Source organism: Maylandia zebra, linkage group LG10, assembly GCF_041146795.1.
Source record: "Maylandia zebra isolate NMK-2024a linkage group LG10, Mzebra_GT3a, whole genome shotgun sequence".
In the NCBI taxonomy this organism is placed as follows: Eukaryota; Metazoa; Chordata; class Actinopteri; order Cichliformes; family Cichlidae; genus Maylandia; species Maylandia zebra.
The window spans coordinates 32,111,385-32,132,565 of NC_135176.1; the positions used below are offsets into that span (position 1 = coordinate 32,111,385).

Genomic DNA, 21,181 nt, shown 5'->3' on the forward strand with positions numbered 1-21,181 from the left:
ATGCTAATGAGCATGTGCAGAAGCTATTAAAACTTTTGACTAAGCATCTCTCCTAACCATCAAAGCTGATTGGTTTAATGTGCTAACTTCACTTTGGATTAAGAGCGCAACAGAACGAAAAGTAAGCAGCAGGTTAATATCACAAAAATGAGGAAATCCATTTAAAGCTCTGAGCTCCACTGTTCACGAGGGGCTGCCAATCATAAGTGACCTGGCTCAAAGGGGGAGGAGCTCAAACGGCTTGTTTCACGCTGGCAGCTTGCTGCCCACCTGCCTGTCGAGTGACCGATACGGCCTCAGTATGTAAAAAGCCTTCATTAGCTTCCATCAATACCATCAGCCTAAATACGAAGTAATCTCATTACACGAGTCCTCGCTGGCTCAGCCCACGACCTAAATTGACTAAATTTAGCCTCGCCGTGGGACTCAATAAAACATGATATTAGTCTCGATTAGCTCACGTAAGGCAGGAAGCAGGAAGCAGAGCAGGATGGCGACACATTTAAGGCTCGATCTGCAGCGTCGGCGCGGTTTACTCATCGTGGTCGGCCCGACTCAGTGATGTCACACACATGCATTATGGGAAGTGTAGGACCTCAGAGGTTTAATTGGTTCATCTCATCTACATTATTAGGGCGTGGGCACTCTGACCTGGCTGACGTTCTCATCTCAAACTAACATTAAGGAGCTGCAACATCATTTTCTGTGCTCACGTTAAGGACCGACGCTCAAAACACCAAGAAAGTCTAACTTTTCTTGTTTTTGTTCCAAAGCGAGTTTTAAAAAGCTTTTTTCTCCTCCTGTAAGTTCAACACAGAAACAGCTAAAATATTCCTGTTTCTGGCTGCTGATTGGCTCTCTGGGGAGCAACAGCGGGACAGCCGCCATCTGTAGCGTTTCCAGTTTTCCCACAGCCTTCATATCTGCCGTCCTTATATGAAGGCTTAGTGGCTGCAATGCTAAATGCTAACATTCATATTTATATAAACTGGCAGGTGCCTCAGAGATCCGTTCTGCTCAGGTCCAGCTCCTTATTTGTACTTTCAGACTGCAACAGGAAACAGTTTTAGCTCCTCCCCTTGTTTAGAGTCTTCTTCTACCCCACGTAACCGCCTCTCAACGACCACCCTCAGGACACGGTCCCGTTTCCCTCCAGAAACCCAAACAGCGAGCTCAGGAGACATTTTCAGTCTGAAGCTTTCTCACCTCGGCGATGCACGCAGGATCCTGCGGTCCACAGCGGATGAAGTAAAACTCGCCGAGTTTCCACACCTGGACGGGCCCGTTGGGCTGAGCTCGGCTGCTAACCGACTTGTAGAAGGCGTAACTGCCTCGCTGGCAGGAGGGAGCACCCAACCACTGAGAGAGACAGAAAACAGAGTCACAGCCTGAACCTCACCCCACAGGAGAGTTATATCACAATCATTTAAATTCATGTAAAAGACACAACAATCGAATAACGGTCAAAGAAAAATCTGCACATTTTTGTTTTCACAGGTAAGAAGAGAAAAGGTGAGTCCACGAGAAAATGTAAAATGTGTTTATGAAAGAGAGAAGGATGAGAAAACATGACGATACGGTTTCACTGTTTAGCATTGATCTTTAAACTTCAAACTGAAAATCTTTTGTGTAAAGTTGATCCCCGTCCTCTCAGGGACACTTCCTGTAACATCACACTGAAGTGTTTTAACAAAGAAGCCATTTAAATGCATCACAGGCTCCTTCATAAAAACCAAAACGTTATCAAATCAGCTGACTCCTCAGAATCAGCTGATTTTATCCCTGGACATTAACGTCACTGTATTTCATGAATTTCTACCTTTGCACAATAAAAGTTTTCAGAGTTACGGGACGTTGAAGTGTTAGACGTTAACCACTGAAATTTCAGAGCTTAAAATCACATTTACACAATCTAAAGGTAAAATCTGCTCTGAGCGTCAGCATCACAGGATCTGTCGGAGGAAGCAGTTTAATGTCCGTCTGAAATAAGCTTTGGTGTCCTGGATGTTTGAGCTGTTCAAGTGCATTCTGGGTAAAATCTAAAGGCTCATATGACCGTGTGGTTAGAAACCAGGCTCATCTTCCTACTGTGCAGCTGTCTCTGGTGGTCCTGCAGGTTAAACTGGGTCAAACGATCACTGAGGCTACAAACCAGCCCGAATGACACACTGCTGCTCTCCCGGTCCAAAAACCACAATCTTCAGACCTTATTCCTATTTTTTAAAAATAACTTCAGACCCATAAACACATCAAGGCTCTTTGAAGTCAATAAATGCTGCAACGATTCACAGACCTAATATTAGACTTGCCCGATACCTCAGTGATGGAGTCAAAGGAAATGCCTACACAGAGCTCAGAGTCCTCCCCACATTTTCAAGGGTTTGTTTGAGCCATAAACTCTGCACACCTCTGACATCGACACTGATGATGGAGCCGTGCCATCTTTTCCCGCGTGGAAACGCCACTCAGAGACGACACTGTCAACACCTTAAACACCTCTGAGTGACGGAAACGTTCAAAGTTTGATTTAAAATGCCAGAAACTCGCTGACACATTAAAAACACACAAACAGCAGCTGGAGCAGCGTTTTCCTGCGGGTTTACTCTCTCTTTCACCTGCGGCAGCACGAAGGACACACGTTTAGGAGAAAGCCACCATAAACTCATCTGCTGTAGTTAATCATTCAGCCTCTGTAATGCGGAGCCTGCTGCGTTACTCCAAACGGTTCCTGCGAGCGGCTGCAGCCATGTGACCAAGTCATGCTCAAAGGTGTGAATCTGACTGGAGCCAAAATAAAAACTCTGAGCTCAACAACTTTCATTACGACGAGTTTCTGACATCATCACCTGTAGACATGTTAAAGTTGATCTGCTCTAACACGAGAGGCTTTGCATGAGCCAGTTTGAAATAATCCTCCTTTGTCTTATTGTACTGTCCTGAAAGAAGCCACTTAAGCTTCTGCTTCTCTTTTAACTTTCCTGTTGTGTTCGGGTCAAATCTTACTGGCTCCCCCTCGTAAAAAAGGAGGGGGCGGGGCCAGAGAACTTCTAAATACTTACAAACACCTAATCTCTGCACTTCCTGTTTTGAAAACTTTGAAAACAGAAAGAAGGGCTGAGTTTCTAGCATTTTTTAGCTCTGTGTGATGTCACAGAGACAGGAAACCCCTCATTCGGTCGTGTCAGGATCTCAGCTGTAGAACATCAAAGTCAATTCTGTGATAAACTTTTTTATTCTGCAAATCTTTGTGGTTTAAGTGTCTGAGAAAATAGATCAAGTTAAATAAATAAATATATTCTAGATTTTAGGCAAGTGTCCTTGGAATATACAGGATGTCACAGCAGCCGCCATTTTGATTTGGGGCAGGAAGCCAGCAGCTGTGGAGGATTTCAGTTACCTTCAACCAACAAAACCAGCACACTGAACTTTCTGTTGGGCTTTAACTGCACACACAGTCATCCTTTGTAAAGAAGCGCCGCTCACCAATGTAAATCTTTACCTGACCAATCAGCAGGCGTTAGCACTGGTGAAAGGACAGAAGTGCAGACTTTTCCCAGTTCAGCCACATTATCAGTTATATGATATTTATATGGGAAACGGCCTGTATTTGAATAGCGCTTTACTAGTCCCTAAGGACCTCAAAGGGCTTTACACATCCAGTCACACACACATCCACACACTGGTGATGGCAGCTACGTTGTAGCCACAGCCGCCCTGGGGCGCACCGACGGAGGCGAGGCTGCCGGACCCTGGTACCACCGGCCCGTATATGATATAAAAACTGTTTAAACCATGAAATTTACAGCAGATTGTGGACTCCCCCGTGACACAGGAAGTCCAGACACTTCTTAAGTTTCAGTGGGTAACGTTTGAACGTTTACCTCAGCTGACAATGCTGGGTGAGAAGCGCCCGGCCAACACCGTCAGTCTGACAGGAGTCACGTGATTCAGACAAACTCATTTCTGATGACGCGTCGCTGAGTTTTTGAGGACAGGCTGAACTGTTGGTAAGCGCTGCCATTTCTGCAGCAGTTAGCTGCTGTTAGCCTCTGTCTCCACTCAGACCGAGCTAGTCAGGAAAGAGATGCTCTTCACAGCCGCTGTGTTCAAATATGGTGGGACAACATGGCGGCTTCCACAATCCACAAACCCGCTTTAAGTTTATGACAATGCATCAGTTTGTTCAAACATGTATTACATGCAACTACATGATTTATGAGTTAAATATTTATTTTTTATCTATTAAATAACCTAAAAAATTACCTATTGCACCTTTAAACTCTTTCAGGGTGGTGGGAGGGGTGGAGCTAATCTAAACCATCACGTGGCGAGAGGCGGAGTTCACCGCGTACAACAGCCGGAGATGAACACCTTTGGGAAATCCCCTCATCTCTGTAAAAATCACACAGTTCGGAGCCGAGTGTTTGGCTCACGGGAATTAAACGTTCACACGCTGACCTCATTATCTGAAACTATAACCATGTTTAATGTGAACATCCACCATTGTTAACGTCTAAACAGACAGATGGAAAACCCGAGAACGCCACGCCTGCAGTCCTGGCACAATTCATCCTGGATGAGCTGGAAGTTTTTAGAGCCGTCTGATAAGGAATTACAATAGTCCGGCCTGGAAATAACAAATGCACGACTATGTTTCCTGTCTGAGACAGGATGTTTCTAATTTAGGCAAAGAAAGCTGAAAACTCCCTGCACATGAAGTCTCTGATTAGTACGAGAGATTTTCTCCAGGACATCATGACCACGTCTCCTCATTTCTCTTGCCAACCTTCCATGTCTCACTGAATCTTTAATGTCATTAAATATACATAACGTGATCTAAATGAAGCAGAAACCACCTTCTGTTACAGTACAGTAAAGAATCGCACCATTATCCGCTTAATGTACATTAATAAGCTGTTAATAAGCATTTAATATACGTCTTACCGCCCACTTAGCCGACCCCTCACTGTTCGTGGGTGTTTACACGACGGGAACAATAAATCGAGCACACCTGGAGCACGTTCATGCATCTGAAAGCCAACACTGTCCCCGCCGCCGGGCGAAGAATCCCACAGCTTTGATTTCACCGTTTTTGTTTTTGTGTGAGAGACCCAGAGCTGAAACGACAAAACCCAAACACGCCTCGGAAACCGAAGGAGGCAACTCCACCGGATCTGTGCCCGTCAGGAGGGCCCTGCGCTGCCATTTTGGATCCTGGGCCACAGCTTCAGTCAGCAGACTGTGTGATTATTCCACACGATAAACCCACAGGAAAAGGAAACGTGCACCAACAACCTCGACTCAATTCAGAACATAAATATTCATATGAAAAAACATGTTTCCAATCGGCTTTTTGGCTTAAAGTTGCTTCAGAGTGCCTCATTCAAAGACGTGTTAGCGCATTGGACAAAGGAAACTCCGGCTCACATGCTTCTGATCAAAGTTTCAGTTCAGGTTTTAGCTTCAGGTCACGTTATTTTTATTAAGATCACAGAGACGTTTTGCAGAAGTGGGCTTCTGATGTAACCACAACTACGTATACTATATACAAACTATTACTTTCTCCACTGACAAAGTCATCATTATAAAAACTGTCAAACAAATCTAAATGCTTGACACGAGCCTATAACAGATGCATAGTGTTGATATGTCAGATGTTTAATGAATCCATTCTAAAAATAAATATTTTATTCTGTTACAGGTCACAATGTAGAAAAGAATAGTTGGTGTAAACTTTTCTTTGTCCAACAGAGTGAAGCTGCAATTTACAGATGTCCCCTAAACACATCAAAATAAACCTGTTTTCAACACTTTATCTGTTTTTCTGTGTTTTTGATAGAAACTGTTTGAAGTTTAAATGAAAATCTTTTTAGCTCGCATTAGCGACATCACAGCACCTTAACCCGCTTTACTGCAGCCGCCATTTTGGTTTAACGCGTGAAGCGAGCAGAAGCGGAGAACCTCTGTGACCTTCAACCATCCCAAATCTGCCTCGTCCACACACCTGGATGCTTCTGTTAGATGTTATAGGCATAGCAAAACCTATTTATCATCGAGCGAGGGTGTGCTGTGGTAAATCCTTAACCGACCAATCAGCACGCGTTAGCAGACGGCTAGTGTTTGATGGGCAAAAAGCTTCACGGTGAGAAAAAGGATGCGAGTGCTTCTTTAAACTGCACTTTTTGTGTAGAAGTGAGCGGTTATCATTATTATTTTAACTGCTGAGCTCCTTTCACTGCTGTTTACTGAGGCCTCACTCATGAGCGCTGTGACAGGAAGTAGGAAGTGGGATTAGCACGATGTAGAATGGATTCCTTAATTGAGCGAATGATTCAGGTCACATGTCGCAGAAAACCAAACACAAAGTAAATTAACATATTTCCATCTTTAAGCATTAGACCAAAGTGTTGTTTTTTAAAGGAATTTTAAAGAGCTGGCAGCTGATTTCAGGGCTACATTTATGCAGCGGGGGGTCAAACCTGATGTTTAAGAGGCATTGGGAACGCATCAGTGTCAATGAATGACTCAGAAATGTGCCTGTGTGTGTTACATGTCCTTAAACGCGGCACTGCACTACATCTGGTCCCAAACAACAAATCCATCATGTCTGAAACACACTGGATAAAGACAGGCGAGACCGAGACGTCTCTAATTATTCGATTTTAAATAACCTGCATCACCACTGCAGACGGAGATTTTAGATTGCTTGATGGCTGCAGCTGGACTTTCAGGTGAAAGTCAGCAGCATGTAACATGTCGCAGAACAAACAGCAGATACATGACAAACAAGTATTTTGATGTGCAGAAGATGACGATGCACACGGTGAAACATTTTCTCCATTTTGAATGCTGACTGTTTGTTTAAAGGCTGCATTCCTGCCTAACCCGAGTCTTCTACTTCTAAATTAGGCAGCGCCTCGTTAGCGCTCAGCAGCTTCTGTTAGCTCGTTTTAGGCCCAGTTAGCACCTGCTCCTTTAGCCATCATCCACTGAAACACTCACAATGATAATTGTAAGTATAAATGTGAGCAGCTTAATATCACAGAACAGGGACAAGCACTACTTATGTGAGAATATCTGCTTAAACGGCCCCGCTAACTTGGTATGAACGTCCATTTCCTGCATATATTGTGATTTATTAGAGGCGTAGCTGCTTTGGAGTCTCAGTTTGGGAGATTTATTTCAGCTCTAGTTTGAACACATTTCTCCTCAGATGTTGTTTTAAAAAAATCATCATGAAAAAGATCACACAGGAGTTTCCATGAAAGCATGAGTGTATTCAAAGATTACTTATATATTGCTGTGGCCGTCACCAAAAAAGACCAGATCCAATAACGTGTGTGTGTGTGTTTCGCAACACTTTCTGTTTGTGTGCCTCTCGGCGCTGCTGGTTCCCGAAGACGTAAATCTTTAAAAACAGCAGGATGATAAAATGAAAGGAAAATGCACGCATGCTGTTTTATGTAGAACGCAGCAGACATGCTGATCTAGATTTTACAGCACTGCGTGGAAAATACTGCAGCTGTAAAAAACCAAAAAAAGAAAACAAATGCTGCTGTTTGCTGATACTGAATCCATCATCCAGCCTCCACCGCTCTGTGATCCCCGCTCAGAGCTACAGGCCAGAAAAAAACGAATATCTACAACAGCTTTGAATGAAACCTAATATACTCCCCACAGCTGCAGCATGAAAGCTGCAAACGACCTGAAATATTCAGCAAACATTTCTCCCTGACAGAAACAAGGCTGTGGATGCTTCAGATAATAAATAATCTGCAGTTGTTTTCAACAACAAACTGTCAGCATCCTGTATTAAAATGATTTCATATGAGCTTCCTGTTTAAAGCCCCAAAATACTCACGTTACAGCTGCAACAATTATGTGACTGACCCACAGCTATAGATCTATGTGTGTGCGTCTGTGCACAATGTTTACTTTTCATCATTATGGCTGGAATCTGTGCTAAATAACTGTTGGATCAACAGACAGTGACACTGGAATAACAATGAGTCACAGCTGCCCTGATCGTCCATTTATAGCCGACCAGGTGATACCAGTAACTGATTTATAGTTGACGGGCAGATGAGTTTGCATTAGTCGTCATTACGGCACCACATGGACCTCCTCTGGGTAAGCATTCAATTATTTCACATTATTATTCTTAGAAACCAGTTATATAGAATTTTATGTATATTTTCAGAAATTATGGGCATACATTGATACATTTTATAGATTTGTGGTCACTATTAGACATTTTTATATAACTGCCATTATCTGAAGTTCAGCTAATGTAATGTTTCAGTTGAAAGCCTGTTGGGATTTCAACATTGCGTCAATTATAACTGAGGGTTCAGAAAACTACAAAAAGTAAAACATCAGTGTAGGAATCCAGAGTTGACTCTATAAAAGCCGCCACTACAATGTTGATTTAACACACTTTCAGCTATTTTTGGCTACGTGGGTGTGGACACGTGCTGGTTCATGAAAGCTTCAAATTCTCCGATTCCATTTTCAATAATTAACCTTTTAAGACCTACCACAGAACCAAGTCCGCCAGAGCTTATCTTTATATTTTTGCATGCTGTAGTGTAATTTTTTCGGAGCATTTCAAGTTGCTATTAGGGCTGGGCGATATATCGAGTTTTTTAAAAATATCGATATATTTTCATACGAGATATAAGATGTGACAATATCGTTTATATCGATATAGTCTATGTTACGTTATAATTAAACTCGTGGAGCCGCAGGTTTGCCTCTCTTTCGTCCACTTTTGTCTCTATGCAACGTTACTCGGCCTCGCCTCTCCTTCACTGAACACAACTCCGCCTCCCCCATAACTTCACCTGCAGGCAATGACAAGATGAAAGCGGAAAATCTCCGTTAGCGAGTTACTGTGCGTGGGGCTGGACGGCGTCAACGTGTTAGCGAGCTAACCGTGCTAACCGCGCTAACGACATGCAGCCAGGAGGGGCTGCACGGCCTAAAATCCTTTCATTTTCTCAAAAATCGACAGTGCGCCTTATGTATGAATTCTGGTTGTGCTTACTGACCGCGAACCGATTTTATGTGGTACACAGCGCTCAGCAATCTGTCAAAAAATGTTTTAACATGACTTTGCTAAGCTACGGAGCTGCACCGCTTGATGGATTGTCGGAGGATTACGGCTACCGAGGAGGAGCCTCGCGGAGTGATACGTACTGTGTGTGTATAAGGACCACAAACGGCACCTGTTCAGAGACGTGGTGCAGCTGTGAAATCTGTCTCTTTGTTATTATGCTCAGCGTCTATTAGTTTACATTTTGACTGCACAATTGTGAGCTTTTTGTTATGCACAAAAACAACATTGTTTTCTTTTATTTATGGACCATGATTATTTAATAAATGCTGATAATTTATTTTTGAGTAATTTCTTCATGTACATCTACGCTGTATGTAAATAAAAGTGCCCGTGTGACATCTGGGACACAGTGTGACTAAGAACTCTCTTTTTGTTCTTAACTTATGGCTTTAAAAAAAAAATCGAGATATATATCTTATATCGCCATCCAGCTAAAAAATATCGAGATATGAATTTTGGGTCATATCGCCCAGCCCTAGTTGCTATACACCAATGCAAGCGTTATAGCCCAAATTTTAATAATATGTATGCATTAAGTCCATAGTTTGCAAAAAAGTGCAATAAACTACAAAAAAAATTTAAATAGTTTTTGTTTATCCCTCAAAATTGTAAATACAAAAAAGTTGCACAAAATAGTTTCTAACAACAGGAAATTTGAATGTTTTCATAGTTTTATTTTTGAGATACACCAATTTTTATATGCTGCAGGAAAAACGAAAATAAATATTATAATGCAAATTTGCAACAAAAAAAAAAAAAAAAAAACCCCAAAAAACCAGCATATGCATCATAATAAACAATTTCCAGCAGTGCAATTTGAGTTCTAAGCATCCCAGAAACTAAACAGAAAAGCAGTCCCTGAATGTAAAAAGCTACATTTTCCGGGAAAATGACGTCACTTCCGGTTTCGCGCAGGTAATGACGGACATGCGATAGTTCGCGCTGACGTCTATTCCAAAGTAGGAAGTGTTATGAACAGCTGATCTTATCGGCAAAGTGTGTTTCTGGAATATTATGTTTTTGTTGCTGCAAGTGCTTTTTAATGCAGTTTTTGCAAAGCTATGTGTGGAAGGAAACCGTGACCGAGGACAAGCTGAATGCATAAGATGTAAGTATAACTCCTCCAGTTTCAAATGCAAAAAAAAGTATTGTTCTACAGAGATTTAAAAATAGTTAGGCACAATTGAGCATGCCCGCTCTGACTGGTTTTAAAGGGTTAAATTATTAATAAACTTAAAAAAACAAAAACAAAAAACATTTAAAATATTTAAGCTTGAAAAAAACAACAACAACAAAATAAAGTATTTTTTTATATTAATATTATTAAATAATTATAACAACTTCCATATTGGCTTCACTTCTCAGATCCACAAGCTAGGTCTAATTTTAGAGATGCTAAAGTCTGCGTTAGCACTGAAGCTAAGGTTAGCCAACATTAGCCAAATTAGCCAACATTCGTTTTCTGAAGCTAATCTGGTGAAAAGTAAAAATGATTTTCACCAGGAGAAAACTATCATCAGTTTATAAAGGCAGTGTTCAGTCTTTATGATAAAAATCCAACCCTGAGCTAGCTTTCTTCTGGCTAATGTTAGCAGGCAAGCTAGTGTTAATTAATACCTATTTTTTATGAGCTAAGCTTTTTCAAGTCAACAAATTAGTGTAAGCTCCCAGAGGTAATCTAATAACTTAGCTTTTCATTTTATAATTGTCTTTGTATCAGCTAACTTTACCAAATAACCAGCACCATATTCAGCTAGTTTACCAGCATCACCAATAACAGAACTGAGAGCTAGCTGCAGCTGTAGTCTTTTTGTGTTTTTGCCAAAATCCCTTCAGGAGCTAACGTGCTCCATGATACCAGGTTAACAGTATTGACTTTAGAGATGAGTAACGAGAGAAATAACTTTCTACAGTAACAGCAAACATTGGGCCAGTTAGCCAGTAAGCATAATATTAATATCAAGGTTTCTGTATTTAATCAATATTTAACAGTATTTAATATAATACTGGAGTATAGTTAACTTGTCTTTTCATTGTTAAATTACTTCTCTTGTGGGGATAGGTTAATTGGATAATCCAAATGGCCACTAGGTGTGAATGTGCGAGTGAATGTGAGTACGAATGGTTGTCTGTCCCTGTGTGTTGGCCCTGCGACAGACTGGCGACCTGTCCAAGGTGGACCCCGCCTCTCGCCCTATGACAGCTGACAGCTTCTCTTGATGATCAACTTAATTTTATATGTTAATACCCCACAAAAACATAATAAAAAAATTAAGCAATGGGAAAAAAGAAACGTTTCTAATGAATTTTCAGTTAATCTTGTAATTTTTAAGTTAACCCTGTGAAGGAAATTACAGTATTACAATACACTTCACATTTTAGCTGAGTCTCTCACTAAATTTGTATTTATAGTATTATATACAAACATAAGAAGAAGATTAGAATGTCTAAGACAAATATCATCACAAATACACTTCAAGAGTCTCATAAACTGGATTAATGAATATCAAGTGAGTAACATCGAAGTATATCAAAAAGTCGGTGAATTTCCTAAATAAGTATTATGGAACCTTTTGGGAAAATTTTAGGCTGATTAATTATGATCAAAGCACCAAGTTTCCCTTAATATCACTGACTAAATATTGAAATATTGATCATTACAGCAAATTGAATTGTAGGGTTATATAAACATCTACAGAGGCCTTTAAAAAGTTTGATCAATCAACACTAACAAAAAAACAAAAAAGCACACGCACCACCAAACTCTTTAACACAATTATTTGGGACTTACTTATTAATACTAGTGACTTGTGACAGCCATACGTGTTTGTTTTTAACATTATACAGACAGGAAAAGGGAGAAAACTGATCAATCGAATTCACTTCAGTGTTAAAAACAGTATGAGGTGCATGAGAAAGGCAACAGAAGTGTAAAACCTAACTTTAAATATACTTTGAACATTTGTTTAAAAGCAGGATTATGTTAATATATTAAAAGTCAGATACCAGGAAGACACAGATTACGTCATATATGTGTATGTGTGCATATGTGTATATATATTCTTTAAACTTGCAAACTAGTCCCTGTAAAGTATGATACGAACTTTAAGATAGAAGAAGAAAGAGGAAATTGGTCATTTTAAAAAAATAATCTTTAAATATTTGGGACCAAGTTTCTGTTGTAGAGCTAAACTTTGAGTCCACCAACTACTGAAGTCCTGATATTAAAGGGAACAGCAGAGAGTTGGGTGGTTTGGAGTTTTTTCCACATTGCGTGAATTGAAATAAATCAGGCAGAGGTCACATTCACCCAGCCTCTTATCCACATAAAAATAAAGAGAGCTCAGTGTATAAGCTCAGGGTGTGGCGGGCCGTGCAGCTGCTCTCCATTTACTCATGATCGAAGATTCACAAAATAAAATAGAGTTCATTTTCTGCTCTTTCCACAGCAGGATCAGCACAGAGGAGACTCTGCTCCCAAACTTCAACCAGTCCTTCCTGTTCGGCCTGTAGCCGCTGTGACGTTTCACCTCCTCCTTCACCCTGAATATTCACAAATTCCCACTCTTCTGTTGATTATCCACAACCCCCACCCTACCCCACCCAGAACGCCCTCCCCCATTTATCCCACCACCACCAGCAGCCCTCCCCCACCCGCTGCTGCAGCTCTGCAGACCAGCTGCAGCTGGCCCAGGATCAATTTTTAGAAAGATAGAGCAGAAAATATACATATCAGCTACACATGGAGTCAGGTAGCAACACTAACAGCACCACAATGTAAAAGCAGACAGCGGATGACATTTAACTACGTCACCGTGGAACTCAGCAGACTCACGAAAACAGAGTTTTATATTAACAGTGTTCTGCTGCTGCAGCAGCACAAGGTCGCCGCTGCTGAATGTCAGAAAAACTCAGCTATAGGAACTGAAATTACAGAACCGCAGGAGATTAAATAAAACACAGCGTCACCGTGGAAACATTGCAACATACAAGAATAAAACACATGTAAGATCACTGGAGACAAATACTGCACAATTACAGCAGCAGCGCGGCCCCAGAGGACAATTATTAAAACACTACAGAGGAAAAATAAACCGTCAGACATGCAGACAGTCACAGAAACACGGGTTTGACGTCCAAGTGAAGAAGCAACAGAGTAAAGTTTTAATTTTAAATGAGTCAGAGTGACGTGGGAACATTATTGACATTAACAAGCCTCAAAGCTGCCATAAAACTGATGTGTTTATAAAATGATACTCATCAAAGATGGAAACATTACATTTAGATGAAAATCACCCCAGAAGAAGCAACAACAACCAGATTTTCTCCGTCCTAATAAAGATGCAACAGTTTCAGCTTTAAGCAGGTTCATTAAGGACCGCAACAACGTCATCTCAGTAACAGACACTTCTGTAAAGCACTCACTTAATACTCTACATTAAATGAGTGGTATAATAATAATACACTACGCACTGAATACTGAGTCTCATGACTGCTATAAATATGCATTTTTAACCTGTAATAACAACATACAACTAGAAACATGCCACATACATATTTGATCTAAAATCCTAAATGATATTTATTGGGTCACTGTAAGAATGTTTTGGGTTTATTCGTAATGATAAAAACACTATTATGAGATTAAATATCGACGAGTCAATCCGACTTCAAATTACATTTTAAAAAATGTCAATAACTAAAAGAAAAACAAAATCAAAGCTCAATATTATGTCAAAAAAGTAAGAGATTCTTAAGTTAAGTTAAAATTGTATTTAATTATTAGCATTATAATGCAAAAACACCAGATTCATATCAAAGTGTTGAAGCAGGTTTAGATTTGTAGCTGAGCACCAAACTTATGACTCATCTTCCTGGTGGGAACAACGTGGGGGTAAGAAAGGGTTTGGGTGTCCGACACGTTACAAGGAACATGTTGGGTATTAAATCTTCTATGTACTGATAATTCGTCATTAATGTCACAACATATGTTTATATGATTTTAATTTACTATTCATTTTACATGTTGTTCAAACACGTCACAACTTCGTCATGTCATTACAGTCAGTATGGTAAATCTGTAGGTCTCCACTCAAAGGTTTCTGCGATACTGACGGTCAGATTGAAACGTGTTGACAGTTAATAGGTTCAGATATCAGGTGAAAAATGTTCATTTCACAATTTTATTTATGTTGCAAAAAAATAAAAAATCTTTAGATATCACGATAATATCGTTACTGCGATTTTTGTGAAAGCACCGATTGAAACAACCTAAATATTAGACACACGAGTTTCAGCTCTTAATAGAGCACAATATCTGACGAGAGAACGAGATGACGATGAAGAAAATGCAAAATTGAGATTAATATTCGACATATTCAAGATGGCAGGAAGAGACCGAGTTCCCACAAAATGTTCCCAAACGTTGTGCAGACTGCTAAACACAGACATGAACTCTTCAAGCACAACAACAAACCAGATTAAGGACATAAAAATGAAGGAGGGTAAGAACGCTGTGAAGTCTTGTAAAGTCTGACACAAATACCCAGAATGAGCAGAAAAGTATGGAGGACGTGATCGTGAACGTCTGACAGCGACTGAAATGACGACTTTTTCCATCCCATTATTTTATTTCCTCATCAGTTTCCTCAATATCACATTTTTAGTTTCGTTTTTTTTATTTTTCTTGGATTATAACAAAGGTTTATGGATCTTTTGGATCTTCTGTATGAAAGACAGGCTTATAAAAACCAACCCATCGAATCCACAGATCCACAGTTAGTGTTATTGCGAAATACTGACCTCAATTCTGGTTTTTACCATAAAGAAACGTATGCTGTGCTTTATAAAATTAAGAAAATAATAGTGTAATATCATAAAATTAAGTGAATAATTTGGTTAGTCATTGATGGATTATTGGCTAATAATTGACTCAAAATTTCCTGTACAGCTCGGGTGATGTGCATTCAGTGCTACAGACGTACATATCAGTCACAAATATGAGAGATATGGTTTGGAAAAAGAGAAACGATCATTCCCAGGAATAATAAAAGCATGTTAAAGGTTTCAATGCACTTTTACAAACACAATAATCAGCTTTTTTATACATATACGTGTATATAAGTGTAATAAAAGTGACAGTTAATTAAACCTCAGAAATGACCTTTAATATATAATAAGACTGGAACAAATGTCAGTAAATATTCACATCTGAGAGCTGGAGCCAAACTGATTTTGTATTTATTATTTAAAAAAATAAAATCTGGATCAAATTATCAAATTAATTTATCAAAAATTATATTACTAAACACATTTTTCAGCTAAGAAGCTCAGCTGAAAAATTGTAAATGTGTTTAGTCAGGAAATGAAAAATTAACTTATAGTCGTCCAACAAATCAATGAATCATCAATATTGTTGGCAGATCAATAAGAAAATGCAGCAGAAATATTCAAGCAGAGAAAAACAACAAACCACAAGATGAAAATAAAAAATTGGGATTTTTTCCATGAATAAACGCTGATGTATTGACGAAATATTGTTATCAGCTTGTTTGGTAAATCGATTAAGCAGATTATTTGTAGAGATCGAACCTTTTACAGCCAAACGAGCAGGAAAACAAAGATAACAGGATCAAAACGACTGCTCAGCTAACACTCAGAGAGCTGGGATTATATTTTTGCTTAGTGATTGTAAATGAGTCGTTAAAACTGCTACTTTTTCACTCCTCTGTTGTCGACTAATCAATTAACCCTGAGGGTGTAGATGTCTGTGGATATAAGAGCTGTAAAAAACAAGAACAAATACCACTGAGCTCAAATTTCAACAAGCCAGAAACGAAAATGTGGATGATTCTTGGTGAGCAGTTAGACAATAATGAGAAACAGGACTGGGTTATCTTCTGTCCATACCCTGCTCCATTCATCCATGAAACTTTATTTTCTTAATACACAAAGGAAAAAATAAAGGAAGTAAGAAATTTAGTTCAAGCTACAGAAAAACAAGCCCAGCAACTAATCCTACGACTACTGCGTTAATCCCTGGAGTTGTAGATATGTGCAGGTATGGGCAGGAAAAAACAAAAGTACAGCAAGCTAAGACATAACCACAAATCATCTCACGCTGACACAGGAGGAGAAACTTTAAAACCATACACGGGCAAAACTCAACTCTGCTGATTATTTGTGACCCAAATCAAATGATCTGAGACGTCTCGGAGTCTCTACATGTGCGAGCAGGAAAACCAGAAATGTTCCGTTCAAACCCGACGAGCTGAAAAACAAACTTTTGATTTGTTGGTCATCAAAATTTGTGTTTTAGTGAATCAGTGGTGCTTTGTGGAGACTGAATAGGAGAACTCAAAGCACCATAAATTTAATTAAGCTGGAAATAAGAGGATTTTCTTGCTTAAATTGTGATGTGAGTCATTCATACAAACTGGAAATTTAAGCACAAATCTCATTTTTATTGAGAAAATTTACTTTTCAGCTCCACGTCCACAAAGTTTAACCTTAAAAATGACCAAATCATTTTCTGATAATCTACTAACCATAAATCCACTCACTGTTAGCAACGCAGCTGCAGATATTTAAACCACGATATTTGCTATATTATAAATATAACACACCAGTAATCATTCAGGAGCCTATATTCAGATATTTTGAGAAATAAAAGTCATTTTTAAGTAAACACGTAACCGTACCCTGCTGTGCTTCTGATTTATCATCTGAGGACCAACACAACACTTAGTTTAATGTTGGATCATCATTTTAGTTATTAAAATGTGTCCAAGTAGAGATAGTAAGTTGTATTTTTGTCATCTATGTACTTATTACTCAGGTTATTACTCAAACACATAAGAAAGAAACGTACATTTTGACCTTAAAGATCACCATCACATTTGTTTGATTCGTGTTCAGCTGCTAATCTACGAACCAAATGACTCACTGAGCAATTTAGTTTAAAAGATTTAAATGGCAGAAAAAGCAAAAACCCAACAAAGTAACAGCTTTTCTCTTCAGCTCACGTTTAACACACAGCTGCCCCACGCAGACAAATCGGTATCAGCGCTCGTTCATTTCCTTCCAGGATCTAAATCAATTCATCTCAGATGTCTTGACTTTTATATACGTTTAAATACATAAAGAAATTCTATTTACTCACAAGTTCAACGCTGGGTTGGTTAAGTTCTGACTAATTGTTCATCAAAATGTTTGAGGCTCTCCTAATCAATGAATCCATGAAATGATAACTTTAGATTGGAAATCTGAGTAAAGTGAACACAGCACAGAAATATAAACGACTTCTTTTATCAATGAGATCATTGTTTTTACACTTGGGAATAGGGCTGCCACGATTACGTCGACTATCAAAAACATCGACGACTGGTTTAATAGTCGACGCGTCGTTTGAAGCTTTGTAAGCTCACAAAAGACGCAGGAATAAGTAGCAGGATTTAAGAGTGTAATAACGGACTGAAACAGAAGATGGCAGCACTGCATGTACAAGGATGCCAGCTGCCGTTAAACCCCGAAGAAGAAGCAGCTGTGTCCCAGAATTCATAGCGCAGCCCAGCTCAGTTTCCAACAATGGCGGCAGCTAGTTAGTTTTAATATTACTCTTATTATTCTTTCTGGGTCACAAAATAAACGTTTAACATATTTTCAGGCGAGAATGTAGCTGTGTAAACCTCAAATATCTGCTCAGTTTATCAGGACACCACATATTTTCAAAAGCGCTCCGACGTTTTCAGAGACGTCTGTTACCCACTAGCTCGATAGCGAGCCGGGGGCTAGGCTAACTAGAGCCGTGAGAACACCGGACTCCCGGCAAATCGTTTTCAAACCCACCGCCGTCTTTCGCTACTCAGGTTAAACATGATATATGAGTCACTTAGAGAACTTAAAAATGTTATTGTTTGGCTTTTTTCAGTATTTTATTTGTTCCTGAGTAAATCGGTTTGGCTGAGATTAAAGTTATAGTTTTTACACAGCTGAATAAACGTCAAGCAGACAGCTGATCATCAGAAGTGTGAGATGCTGACAAAGTTCAAACATAAACATCACCTTGAAATTTGTTTCAGATTCATTTTTATTAATGTGTAAACTCAGCTGAATACTCATTAACCATGAAGGGAAGATCTTTGTAAGCATGGAGGCAGGAAAAGACGCACAACAAACTTTCTGAAGGAATTTGGAGTAATGGGAACACAAAGAGCTGTAACAGACAAACTAGTTCATAGGCATGTTTTATGGGTTCATTGTCTAACCAATCAATCACCGACATGCAGGCATTTGAGTGGGAGAGCTCATTTACACCAACAAACACAAAAATCACCTTTAAATTAGTTTCTGACTCATTTTCGTATCAATGTGTCCCCCGACTCTAATTACAAGCAGGAAAAGGACTCAAACTAAGTCAGTATTTAGTCCTGCAGAACCAGTTTCAGCCCCTGAATTAGTTGCATACATGTATTTAAGTTAATTACAGTGAGAATATATGATAAATGCCAGCATGAAGTGAGCTTTCTGTGTCATAAACATGCCATTATCCAGTGTAGCCCAGTCTACCAGTATCTTTTTCCTTTTTTCCCCCGTGGCCCTGGGGGAGGGCTGAAGCAGTGCTCCAGCCTACCACAGGCAGGGAAATAAGAGGCACATAATATAATCTGAGCTGTGAGAGGCAGCCCTCTGTCTAAAACGCGCACACACACACACACACACACACACACACACACACACAGGAATTTAAGATGGAAACCCTTAATCTGCACCATGCCTGCGTCAGTTCTCGTGATATTTCTGACAATAATGCAGTGAGATTTTTTTTCTAACACTGTTTTCAACCCAGGAAGGAAGAGAAATTAAAAAACGTCTCCTGCTTTGCACATAAATAAATAAATAAACTAAATAAAGCGAGCAGTATTGACCTTGGGTATATCCTGTTATTCAAAAGCTCACAAGTTCAGCACTGAAGGAAAAACTCTCAGTGTTGCAATAAATTAATATTTAAACAGAGACATTGTAAAAATATACAAGCAGCACTGGAATATTAAATATCTCTACATCCACGCAGCGCCACACATGGAGCATTTCAGTCCAAATAAATGACTTTTATTTCTTATAAAGCCCACGCTGCCCTCGCTGTGTGTCCTCTGGCGTGTTTCCTGCTCGCTCGATTTTTATTTGATTTTGATTTTTTTTTTGCACTTGAAATAGCCTTGACCAAAAAAAAACAACAACTCCACATTTCAGTTCCCCTTCACGCAAACACACAATAATAAGATTCCTCCTTAAAACTGTGCCAATTACAGCGGAGACAAAATGTCGGGAGGATTTGATCATAATATCAATATGCTTCCTATTAAAAGCAACACTGCTCCACCTAGTCCTGAAAATATTTCTAATCTCTAATATCACGTCGGGCTGGGAATTAATTCTCATAAAAATGGAGAACATGTCGATGGCAGCTCGGCTGCTTTTTCTTTGGGGCTGGAAAAAAACAGGAGGGTAAAAGTTTCCTGATATTTTCAGGGCAAGAATTTAATTTTATTTTGAGCTAATGTGCTTCTTGTTAGTGTGGGTGGGGGTTGGTAGCCGGAGGAAGAAACTGTCGACACGACACACAAAGAAATTAATCATTAACACGGAGAAAATATCAGAAATATTAAACTGGAATTTAACGGCTGGGTAGGATAGGAAACGAGGCGACAGCTCGGTGTCACAGCCCATTGTTTCCCCCCACGAAAAATACAAATATCACCGATTTATTAGGAGCCAGAAAAAAGTTGAGCCTGGCTGAATAAAGTTGTAATTGCAGTCAGAGCAACTCTCCGTGCCTGGGTTTGGCTGATATGAGAAAACACTCAATACGACATGGCCAAAGTAAATGAAATAAAACCCAGAGTTCAGGCTTCAATCCGCGCCGACGCTAGCTTAAAATATTCTCCACGTCAACAGGTCAAAAAACGGCCGGCCACCAGCGACATAAACGGCTTTATTTGGAAATTACATCGGCTTTACCTGTATTGCATTGTGCTCCATTGCAGTCCTGCATTCCCCTCTCTGTGAGGCCCTTCTCCGGTTACGCCGCCGGGACTCGCCGACACACAAACAAACGCACCAGAGGAAGAGTAAAAAAAATAAAAATAAAAATAATAAAGCTTTTTTTTTTTTTTTTTTTTGGACAGGATCTAGGTGTGGCCAAAGTTTGCCACAGAGTACAACTTAATGTTAAAGTCACTCTCACAGCGGAGTTGGAGCATCTTTAGCTTCAGAAACGTGACGTATTTCCGACCGACACGGAACACGAGGGCGGGGTTTACACACGGCAGTTTAAACCCAGTAACACGGTTATTATTTTATTTTACTCTTTACTTCATTCCATTTCAAACAGTTTAACCGCAGCGGCTCCTTTTAGCGGATTCTAAAAAGTAATAATATCGACATGAAGGATGTATATACAACATATAACTACATTAGGTTATTAAAGGAAGCTAATTATAAAGCAATAACTAAAATTATAGCTGTGGCGATCAATAAATTAAAAAATAAAAATAATTCACTGAAATAAAAGTAGGAACAATAGTATGAAAAAATATCTTAGACAACTTTATGTACTTGAAAAAAAGGAAAGAATCAGGAGATGTAATCAGTCCTTATCTCTTTGGGTTGATTTAAATCTTTACCCTGATGAATACCCCCTATATCAGGTTTGTCAAACATGAGGCCCAGGGGCCAGAATCAGCCCAGGAAATACTCGGACTTAGACATTCATACTATACCAACGTTATTAAGTAATATGCAAACAAGGAAATGACAGAACTGATTTTGCCAGCTGCTGTAGAAATATGTTTTTACACTGTCTCCACAGTTTAAAAATGGATTAACAAAACTTCTTATTTTACACATTTATTATAATTTAAACCCACAGAGTTGTGCTGACAGATTCCCTTCATGCATTTTTTTATCATGTACAAAGACTCAGCTAAACCTCTTTAACACCAACATAAATGAACTTTCACTGCTTCAGTCCACTCAAAGTTTTTATAATAACAAAAAATTGTA

General features: G+C 39.4%; 1 protein-coding gene across 1 annotated transcript in view; it reads right to left on the reverse strand.

Annotated features, from left to right (window-relative positions):
• zgc:77151 (uncharacterized) overlaps positions 1–20,403 on the reverse strand; it is a 46,358-nt gene extending 25,955 nt beyond the window's left edge. The window contains exons 1-2 of the mRNA XM_004556842.3: positions 20,138–20,403; positions 1,207–1,359 (exon numbers count right to left, since the gene is read on the reverse strand). Coding sequence (XP_004556899.3) covers positions 1,207–1,359; positions 20,138–20,158 — 174 coding nt within the window. The 5' untranslated portion in view covers positions 20,159–20,403. The remainder of the gene's footprint in view (positions 1–1,206; positions 1,360–20,137) is intronic.
• Between the last annotated feature and the right edge of the window lie 778 nt (positions 20,404–21,181).